General features: G+C 54.0%; 1 protein-coding gene across 1 annotated transcript; it reads right to left on the minus strand.

Moving 5' to 3' along the window:
- Positions 1-3,100: 3,100 nt before the first annotated feature.
- On the minus strand, positions 3,101-9,237 carry HOXC10 (homeobox C10). Its single transcript, XM_016201128.2, has 2 exons — positions 7,631-9,237; positions 3,101-4,514 (listed from the first exon to the last, which is right to left on the minus strand). The coding sequence occupies exons 1-2, from the start codon at positions 8,379-8,381 to the stop codon at positions 4,237-4,239; spliced, it is 1,029 nt and encodes a 342-aa protein (XP_016056614.1). The 5' UTR covers positions 8,382-9,237; the 3' UTR covers positions 3,101-4,236.
- Positions 9,238-11,071: the final 1,834 nt, after the last annotated feature.

Raw genomic sequence — 11,071 nt, forward strand, 5'->3', positions numbered from 1 at the left:
CACCAGACTGGCCCTCACCTTGGCCCTATGAGAACTCACCCCATTCACCAGGATTCTTTTGGGGTGGACACCCAGACCCATAGCTCTGTGACCATCCCCCATAAGCTCTTGGACTCTGAAACGGAAATGGAGGCAGAGAGACCCAAAGAGCAGAAGTCCTCCACTGGTGAATTTCGGCCCATCAGGGACCCTGTCTCCAACACAGGCACTCCTGAGCACCCTGCCTCTACTTGGGACACCCTTCACTCCAACTGGCCCCATGCTTCTGACAGCCCGAAAATTCAGAGACTGCTAGGGGCTCCCAAACCGAGGATGCCCCCCGCCTGCCTCGCACCAGCTGGCCTTCCTCTCTGAAAACCTCCCTATTTCCCACAGAGCCATAGAGAGGTTTGAGCACTTCCATCCAAGGGGATATATTTTTCCCCTTACAAATGGCTAAGGGACAGATGGAAAGACAAACTGACAAATTCAACTGGAGAGAAGAGAGGCTCTATTCCCATTTTCTCCTCTAGCCTCCTCAGGGCGAAAAGAAATCTCTTTGTACAAGAGAGAAAAATAAATGAGCATGCACGTAAATGTATACAGGGGGTTTGAGAGAGCCTAGAGGAGACAGAGATGTAGAAACAGAGACCCACACTCATACAAGGTCACAGTATCCCCCAGCAGACAATTGCAAGGATTTGGAACTCCATGTATATATTTTGTCACAGGGACATGACTTTTATTTCCCCGTCTGAAAGTTTATAATGTTTTAATAATCATAATAATTCCAAAGTAAGAGAACGGAGAACCTGTCCTCCTTTTGGCTTTCTCTTTCCCAGTCTCCCTGAGAACTGGGGTATATCTCCCCACTCTCCTTGAGCCCCCATTTTTCTCCATAGACAGAGAAACCCCTTTTGAGGGCTTCGCTCTAGAAACAAGGTCCAGAATTGAGGAACCAAGGGCAGAGGGGGTGGTGGGAAAGGAGGGGAAGAAGCTTTGCAAAGTTTCACATTGCTCAGATTTCCCCTCACTCCATCTTCTCCCCTCCTCCCCCTGGCATCAGCCAACAACCTTCCCAACAATATGGTAAAGGTGGGCGCTGGCAGCCCCCGTTCACCCAGACATTTCCACACAATGCAAAGACAAGCAGCTGCCTGGCAGCCACAAACACAACAGACCAAGGCCTATGGGCCACAGACAGCTAGACAGTCACCAGAGCTGGGTTCTTGCCCTAATGTTTCCCAGTATGTGTGTGAGTGTGTGTGTGTGGGGGGGGGGCATGTTTCTACTTGGACTTGATGCTTTCCTCTAACCTACTAACACCCTAAATATGCCCTTCTCCTGGGGATGGAGCTATAGAGGGGAAAGGGAGGTGGCTGAGCTGGCGCTCAGAGGTTCCCAACTCTTGGGACCCTCAGGCACCCCGCTTTTCTAAGAGGAAGCTTCAGCCTCAGCCATCTGGAGGTAGCAGGTGGAGAAACTAACCCTTTCAGAGACTCCCTTCTCTTTCTGTGCTCTTCTCCTAATGACCCTGCCCTACCCTGGCTGGCCCGCCAGGCCACCTCTTACTCAAATTCCTGAATTTCCTTGGAATTGGCCAGACCTTCTTTGTCTGTCTCCATCAGCTGAGTCCAGGAAACAATAGCTGCAGGAGAAACTCCTCTCCCTTAGCCACAGGGATTGGGACAGGCTGAGGAGTAGACAGTAGAAAGTGGGGTTTTCAGGCTTGTCCGGCCCCACTCTCAGCTTGCCCTCAGTCTGTATTCTCTATGCCCTACCTGGAAGGGGCTGTGGGGCAGTCCCACTGGGGAGGGATGGAGCTGGGTAGGTGGGTTGGGGCCCTCGACGAAAACCGACTGATGTAACTCAGGCAGTTTCTTGTTGCCGAGTTCAAAACTCAATCCCAACAACATGAAACTACCTAAGCCACAGATCAGCTGAGCGAGCAGGGCGGGAGATTCAGCTTTGCATCTATCGGGAGGAAAAGGGAAGGGGGTTGGGGAAGGAAGAAATTCAGCCCCGTCCCCCTTTCCGCCCCCACAACCTCCTTAAAGACTAGAGAGTAGACTTTGGGTGGCTGGGTGGGTAGGGGGTCTGACTGCCTCATCAGCTGCTGGTCTAAGCAGTATGCTTAGGGAAACTTTGATGAAATGGGACCTCCAGCCACCAAATCCCCGCCCCACCCCCAGCACCGCAGTGGACCTATTCCCCAGCCTCTGGCCCTGGCCCTGGGGGAAGCTAGAGTGGCCTTCCACTCTTGAGCGGGGTCGCCTGTCCCATCCATCTGGTTCTTCTGCACTCTCCTCCTAGATTCCCTCTGATCCTCTGCCTCTCAGCTCAACTCTGGCTTCCCCGCATTTATGGGTAGCCGAACCACAGAGCCTCTGCTCCAGAGCCTCTTCCAATCAGGCCACTTGCCTGGCAAAGCCCCACGGTTAGGGACTGTGGGGACTGCGAGCCTGGATAAGGCTCACATCCAAACCAGCAGAAAGCAGAAAAGCCTAAGCTTCAAGCTCCAGCCCTCTCTAGCCCACCCTCCCTCTGCTCCCCCCGCAGACAACCAGACTGAGCGACATCTAGACCCATGTGTCAACCTCGAGGCAACCCTAAGTGCCAGTGAAGAGAAAGAAGCCAAAACCTACCAATTTACCCGTTTAACCGCCGAACCCCACAGCAACAGGCCGAGGAGGGGAGGAAAGGGAGCTCACGGCCACTGCCCTCCGCTGCCGGCGTCCACAAGTCCACAAGCAAGCCTGGGCTCTCAGAAAGCTCGGATGCCCAAAACACCTTCCTCCCTGTTCTGCCCGCCGTGCACCGGGCACCTGGGGACGCCGCTAGGCACCACTCTGCCGCCAAGAGAAGAACAAGAAACCGCTTCTCTTACCTTGTCGTCGCCGCCTCCTGCTGCTGCCGGGCTTCTGCTGCTGCTGTCGAGGGGAGGGGGGGTAGCTGAGCTCCTTGTGTCCCCCTCCAGCGGTTAAGTTTATTCCTCTCTTTGGATAGGTGGGGAGCTCTTGGGGGGTTACCCCGGTGGCGGTGGGGTGCGCCTGGCCCAGCACCCCAGGCAATCAGATCCGTCTGCTCCTCAAGATTGCAGTTTGCTCTCTGCCTCTTTCCCTCCTCCAGTCACCTTTAAATGCATCTTTTACTGCAGCACCACATTATATTTGCAGATCATAAAATCCACCTCTCGCGCGCACCAAGACCGTCCTGACATTACTGTTTTATGACCTTGACTTATTGTGGTCACCTGGATAATATTTAAATCAACGTTATGGTCTCTCACTTACATTAAACCCGCCAAGAGACGTTCTAGAAAGGCTCTAGGAGATGAGTCAAACACAAAACACACACATCCACACACTCAGCCTCTTTAGGGAGGGGGGTGTCGCTAAAAAACACTAAAAACAAAAACCACCCATTTGAGGATTATGATTTTGGAAATTTATTAGGATTTTTTTCTCCATTAAGGAAGCTACATGCAAAAGATACAACATACAGAATATCTTTAAATAACACAACTGCCAGACAGGGACAGGGTGATATTGCTGGGGGGGGGGGGCATTCTGTCTTTGCTTCACTATGTTCTATTTTTAATTTTTTTGTTCCTCTGGATGGAATTTTTCAGATGTCAGTGAATGGGGGATGTGGGGTGCTAGGAGGATGGGAGAAATGCAGAAAGCAGTACAAATACGAGACTTCAAGCAGATTATTAGAGCGACTGGGAGGTAAAGACACCGAGAGGGTTTGGTGGAGGTGCTGGGCGCTACGACAAACACACAAACACTAACCGAACTTTCCAAAAACGTCTATTATTCTAAGGAGGAAATGCAGCAAGAAAGGAGCGATTCTGACTGTGCTCTGCGAGATTACAGACCTTCTCTGGTTGATTTTTGTCCTCCCCCCCCCCATCGGGTGGATTCAACCTTAACTTGGCATAGAGAACAGGGTGCTGTGTGCGAGTGCGTGGGTGAGTGAGGGGTTGACACACACACCAGTCACACTCCCACCCTTATCTATGCAGGCACACCACACCCCAAACCCCGGCACCCCATTTCTCATGCTTTAGGTGGACGCATCTTCACAGCACGAACCATTGGTCCCTCGGAAGGAGAGTCTGAGGTCTTTGCCTTTTTGCAGGCGCGTTGCATTTATACTCAGGGAGGGAAAAAAATATACCACCAGGCACAAAGGGAGGAGGGGCGGGAGAGGAAGGAAGGGGGTGAGGAGGGAGGAGGAGGGGAGGCCAAGGGCTCAGGTGAAATTAAAATTGGAAGTAAGTTCCCGGATCCGATTCTCTCGGTTCATTTTCTTGAGTTTCATTCTGCGATTTTGAAACCAGATTTTGACTTGTCTGTCTGTAAGGTTAATGGTCTTGCTAATCTCCAGGCGGCGCTCTCGCGTCAAATACATATTGAATAGAAATTCTTTCTCCAATTCCAGCGTCTGGTGTTTAGTATAGGGGCACCTCTTCTTCCTTCCGCTCTTTGCTGTCAGCCAATTTCCTGTGGTGTTTTCTGCCTTTATCTCCTCTGTTAAAAATAACATTATTTACATAAGTATCCCTGAAGAGGCAACCCCTCCAGAATGCTGCAGCCTTTGCCAGCCTGCTGTGGGGAGGCTGATGGAGCACAGGGTAGCTGCTCTCACCCCCACAGGCCTGGCTGGTGGAGTCCTCTTGGGCTCAGTGCCCTTAGAATACCTTTGGGGTCTAGGTTTACAAGGGAGAGAGACAGGAGGTTCTTGCATCCAAAGCATTTATTAAATTTAAATGAACTTTAATCCACCTTTACCTAGCAGATTCTGAGTACTCCCACCCTCACCCCTCAGCTTGCTGACCCTGCTGGGAGCTTGAAACCTCACCAGGCCCTCCCTCCTCTCTGTTCCATTCCAGCTCTGGGAAAATCCATCCAGAAGGGGAAGCATTTTCCAGGCCCCCAGGCCGGGTGGCAGAGTCCACCCCATTGAACAATTCCCAGAGAGTTTCGACCCCTTTCAACTCAGTGGAGGGATATTGCCCCGTTCTCTGCAGCCAGCGGCCATTGCAGATGTCCCATGCCAGACCTCCAGTCTTTGCTCCCACCTAAAGTGTCACGGAGAGAAACTGTCCCATTTGATCAATCTCCCATTGCCAGCTCTTCCTCTCCTGGCCATTTCCCCCAGGTGTGAATAGCTGAGGCAGGGTGACTTATACAGGCAGCAGAGGTCAGGGGCAACAGCTCTGGGGCATACTTAGTGGTCCTCAGACAACAGCCCTGGCCACAGGCTCTAAGGTCAAGGGAGAGAGATATCCTGAGGAAATGCAGCCTGTTGGAAGTCTTCTGCCTGATCTGCGTAGACATGTATGCATATATTCCTGCAAAGACACACACTCCTACACATATGCACACACATGTTATTTATATAAGGAGATACTAGAAGTATATAATGTGTATTTCCCATTACCTTATTGATAGCCTCTCTCCCTAGACCACATTTTTGCTGAAATGGACTGGCCTTGCTCTTCAAGCAGCAGAAAATACCTGGGCCATCTTTTCCAGGGAAAAACCCAGAGTCCAGAGACCCAAGAGGGGCACCCAGCAAAAGACTCTGCTGATGGCTCTGCATTCTATCTCTCCCATGTGCCAAATGAAACTGCCAGGTTCCTGGACCTTATCTTGATGGGGAGTGGGGTGGGGGGCCCAGGGGAACCAGGAAGCACTAGAAAAATGCAGACTTGAAGCTGTGGTTTAAAACATCCAAATGTCCTTAATTCTGCTGCCACCTCTGCACCTGAAGCTTCCTGCCAAATTGTTTACAGGTTCGCCAAGTCTAACTCTGTTTTGTTTTCTTATTGGGGTTTTGGGGTTTTGGGGGAAGGGGAGAAATTGCAAATGGTGTAGTCTAGCCGGAAGCCCTCTTGCCTCTGGCCAGGTGGAGACATCAGAATGGGAGAGGGGAGGCAAGAAGGGAACAGGCAAAGGACGCCTGAGAGGGATTAGCTGGGGTGGGAGGGCTGAGGTTGGTGTTGGGGGTAGGGCAGGAGAGAAAGGGGAGCCTACCAGAAGGGGGGCAGTTTGAGTTAGGAGGTGGACTTGTTAACCTTGACTTTGCTTTTGGTGGGGCTAGAACGCAGCTTTTCCTACCCTAAATCTACACCCCAATCAAGCTCAGGGTCTGAGGAAAGGGTATAAAAATTAAACTTTCATGTTGTACACAGGCCACAATGATGGCTTTGTGAGAGTGTGTGCCTCACTCTCTCCCTCACGCTCATGAACACACCTCATCTTTTGGCCAGGGTCTCCATGAGGTAATTTGCCAAGGCCACCTTTGCAGAGGAGACCCTAGAGGATGAGGTTCTGCCCTTGCCCGCCAAAAGAGTGCATATGAGTATGTGAGTGTGAGCGGGCATGCGTGAGTGTGTGCGAAGCATGTGAGAGGGAGGTGTGTGAGTGTGACACAGGTCGCTGCCAGGCATGCGTGTGCGCCGCATCCATATACAAAGCACCACAAGATCCAAGTCGCCCCCAGGCCACCAACTCTCACTAGTCCATCTGCCTCTACACCCACTGAGTCCTTCTTATATACAGCCTCCAGTAGCCAGTGCCTTGAGGAGCAGGTTTATTCCTCCCCTCCCAGTTGGGCCTTTGCTAATGCTTTTGGCTCCAAGTTTTCAAGGAGAGTAGGTCTCCTCAGCCTCACTCCACTGCGCCCATTTCTTCCACATTCTTTCTCCTGGTGTCAGAGAAGGTCCTGAAGGCCTCCAGTTCTTGCAGCAAAAATGAATCTTGAACCCTGAGCTTGAACTCTGGCGAGGCTTTCTCTCTCAAACCAAAATTACAATGAAAACCAACTAAAGCCACACTTCCTTGCCATTGACACAGAAATTTCCCAACCACTCATTTGTAAGCTGCTATTGGAAACCAACGAAAAACAATTTAATTTAACTAGAGAAAAAGCAAAGAAAATAATTTAACAGGGAGACAAAAAACTTAGAGCAGTCCAAATGCCCCTTTCCAAGGCCATACCCAAGCTAGGCGTCTGGGGGAGGCAAGACCTGCCCGGCAGCCCTTCACCTCTACCTCTTCCGGCCCCAGCCCCGCTGCCCAAGGTCCCCGGGTTGGCCAAAAACTGCAGGACCTCAAACCACACGCACAAATGAGACCCACAAACAACAAATCGTGCTTCGCAGAAAACAATTTTTTCAACTGGGAAAACACGCAGTAAAGCGAAATCTCCTTTCTCCCCAGCTTTCCCTAGTCCCTGACCCAAGATCGCCATTTTAAGCGTTTTGCCAGCTTCTGACCGGAGCGGGGAACATCAGCCCCCCCCAGGACAATAGCGCAGAGCAAGCAAACCAAAGCTAGGACGGGCCTGGGAGCCGCCGCGCCGGGTGGCTGACCTCGCCCGCAGGCTGCCGGCGGGGCGCGCACTCCCGGGGCCGGGCGCCCGCGGCCGCCGCCGGCCGGCACCTCCACCTCGCTGCCTACCTTCCCAGCCCCAGGACGCGCCACCGGCCCGGCGCTCAGCAGACAGGAGTCGCGAGCCCGGGTCGCATTCCCAGCACCGTCCAGGGCCTCCTCGGCCCAGCCCTCTCCCTTCCCCCGCCCCTGGCAGGAAGACCAAATAACCTAGCGTCCCACCCGGGCCCCTGCCCAGGCGGCCTTACCTTTTGCTTCGTTTTCCGAGGTGTCTGGGCTGGAGTCGCCGGCTTTGGCCAGCTCCTTTTCGCTCTCCAAGGGGCTGCCTTTGGGGCCCACCAGGCTCTGCTCGGTCTTGATCTCATTGGGGCTGGGGGTCTGGCTGTCGGACTTGGGGGTTTCAGGGAAACTCACTTTGCCCCCGAGCTGGGGCGACTCCAGATGTTCGGCGCGCGGGTTGAGACTGGCCCGCTGCTCAAAAGGGGCTTCGAAGTCGTTGGTCCCGGCACAGTGGGGCGGCTTGTCCAGGGCGGAGTAGCTCGGGCTGGCCCGGTAATAGCTGGGCACGGGCACCTCGTGCTCCCCGAGGCAGGACTCTTGCAGGGGGTGAGAGTAGAGAGCTGCCTCGGGGCCACTTTTCGCCCGCTTCTCTGCGCTATACATGCAGCAGACATTCTCCTCCTTGACACTAGGTGGGTAGGAGCAGGAGGACAGCGGCCTGCCAACAGGTTGTTCCAGGCGGTAGGCGGCTTTGGGGTCGCCCCAGGAGTCCAGCTGCGAGAGGTAGGACGGGTAGGTGTTGAGGGCGAGGTTGGGGCTGCTGCCCTCGTCCCTTTTGGAGAGCGAGGGCGTGAGCCCGCAGCCCCTCATCACCCCGCAGTTGAAGTCACTCCCAGATTGCATATACATGCCTGCGCTCCGGCTATAGCGCTCTCCTCCGCCCGGCGCAGCCAAGGGCTCCGCGTACGAGTTCGGAGTTACATTGCGAGGGCATGTCATTTTCAGAGAGAGGGGTTTTTAAGGAGCAATACTACAGCGGAGGAGCTGACATCTTTTTTTTTCCCCCATCCGGGAGGGGGGGGCGGTTGGAGGGGCGGGAGGGAAAAGAAGGGAGGGGGGGAAATATCAGCTCCATAATTATCCGCACATTCGGTCCTCACCATGTGACGGCTAGACCAATGGGATTTGAAAATGGCCTTGATGATTCAGACGGCCGTGACGTCAGCGGGGTCAAGTTGTCGGCAGGCGGAGCGCGCAGCGTGGAGTAACAGCGCCACCTAGCAGCCACCTCGGGGTAGGGGCGCTTGAGCACTTCCCCGCGAACAAAGGAAGCGCCCCCAGGGCTGCAGGGGCAGGAGGAAGGTGGAGGGAGATTGGCTGGGGTGGGGGGGTTTCTATGGAGAATGGGGTTTGTTTACTCTGGAACCAGCCTGTAACTCCCGGGGAGAGGGGCGGAAAGGGGGGAATGCACGAGAGAGGGAGAGAGCGAGGCAACTCGGGGGCTCAAAACAGTCAAATTCAAATTAAAAGGTCAAGACACCGTTCAGGTACTTCCTCCCCTCTCCTCACTTCCCCTTTTCTCTCCTTGGACCCTTGCCTCCGCTTCTTTCCTCGCGGTGGGACTAGGGTAAGGTTTGGTGGGGGGAGGACTCTAGTGGGCAGAGAAATGGAGAAAAACTTAAAGAATCCCAAACAGAACTAAAGTTTCTGCTCTCCTGTGTCCTAGTTCGGTTGGGCTTGGCCTTTGGGGCTGAAAGCTCGGGACCACCAGTCACAGAAGTTGGTTGAGTTGCGAGTTCCCTGTGGGAGTTGACAGGGAATCTCCAGTGTGGGGGGTGGACCAGGGAGGGGGGTCACATCACTTCAAGGCTGCTTGGAGAAAGGAGGTTCCGAGGGGGCCCAGGGGTGCGGGGAGGAGGAAGCTGGCGTCCCAGGAGTGCCGCCTGGGCCTGGCTGGGTGGGTGGCTCCTGGGTTACCATCTCAGAGGCGGGAAGGCTTTGGCCTTGGGGTGGGTTTCGCTACTTTGCTCCAGGCCCCAGGGGCCCTCGCTTTCCAAGTGACCTTGCTCCCACTTAAACAGGGAATATTCCCTAAGAGAAAGAGGGAACCCGCGGGGCCTCAGCCCATCTGGGGGAGTCTCGTACCACACGGAAAACCAGGACACCAGGCGCGACAAAATCCTACCCAGAGAATTGTCCTTTACAAAGCGAATGAGTTGTGGGTATTTTTGAAAGGCTCGAAGGTATGAGCCCATTATTGTGGTTATTTTTCAGTAAAGGGCAGCGAGAAATAAGGGACAAGTATGTCTGAAATAGTTCCTTCCGTTTCTCCATCGCCTTTCTCCCCAAGCGAACCAAACTCTCCACGCCTTCCTCAAGAAACGGAATCGGGAGAATAACTTGTTTTTCCGGTCGCCCCACATTTTCCCCTGGACAAGCCTCTGGTTTCCATTCCCCAAGGGCAGGAGCCTGGCGGGGAAAGAAAGGACTGGAGCCCTGAGCGCCCTGGCACGGAGGGGAGAGGAGGCTGCCTCGCTTCAGGGAGGCCCAAGCCCGCGGCAACAAGAAGGGGACTTCAGGAATAAATCCGGATTCTCTCATCCATCGGGCCAGACAGAAGGCGCTGGGGTCCCTGAACCCAGGAAAAGCTGGAAGAACATCTATAATGTGTGACTTGCTTGCGGGGCTAGCTAGTGGAGATTTGAAACGGTTTTGTTTTCATTTGCAGGGGTCGCAGTGGGCTCGGCAGAGGGGTTGGCCCGGGCAAGGTTAGCCTGTTTAGGCCCCAAAGGAGACTTGGGACAGCCCGGTAGCACTCAATCCAGGGAGCCTTTTGTCCCACCCCAAGGGAAACGGCAGAGACTTTATGGCCACTCTGTTTGTATTATCTGCATAAGTCTTTCCCCACCAGTTTGATCGAAACTGTTCGCTTTTACGAGGACCCAACGAAAATTCCCCGTCATATTTATCAGCTGGGGATAAAAATTTAGTATGGGAACTGATATTTCCTCATTTATGGGGCGATGAAATTAAAGACCAAAGCAATTGAAAATTATATGGCTTTGGGGGGTTCCCTCCCCCCCTCTTTCACATTGCCTTTATTTTCCTGCCTGGTGTGCCTGTCCCTGGAGTTTGGCTTCCAGTCCCCTGCCCTTGCCTCCTGTTTGGGGTTCTGCTGGGCCCTCTAGCTCACGCTCAGGTGCCACTTGGCCACCTCAGCCTTTCCTGGTTTTTCTCTCAGTGTTGGTAGCTGGGGGCTGGGACGGAGCTGCAGAAGCCTCTGCCTGGCCTGGCTGGGGTCCGGCTGGGGCAGCGGGAAGTGGAAGTTTTCGAAGAGTCTCAGAGAGAAAGAGTCTGAGCCCGGCCTGGGAGGGGGTGAGGGAGGCAGGGGAGGAGGGTGAAGGAGACAAACTCCAGATTACCTCTCAAACCCAGGAGCCCCTCCGCTTAACCTGGGGAGCCGGCCGGAGAGCAGTGGAGTCTCTCGGCCTTAGGACCTGTCTCCCCCTACCAGCCCGACCCCCAATCCAAACTCTCTCCTTACCTCACCCGAGAGAGGGGCTGGAGTTGCTTCAGAATCCTTGCCATTAATAATGCGAGTAATCCCCGCGGGAGAAGGAACCTCCCGCCTCGACTCCCACCTCCTCACAAGAACGAATAGTGTTTAAAGTTGAAATAATTAGAAGTAT

Source organism: Miniopterus natalensis, chromosome 2, assembly GCF_054644295.1.
Source record: "Miniopterus natalensis isolate mMinNat1 chromosome 2, mMinNat1.hap1, whole genome shotgun sequence".
In the NCBI taxonomy this organism is placed as follows: domain Eukaryota; kingdom Metazoa; phylum Chordata; class Mammalia; order Chiroptera; family Miniopteridae; genus Miniopterus; species Miniopterus natalensis.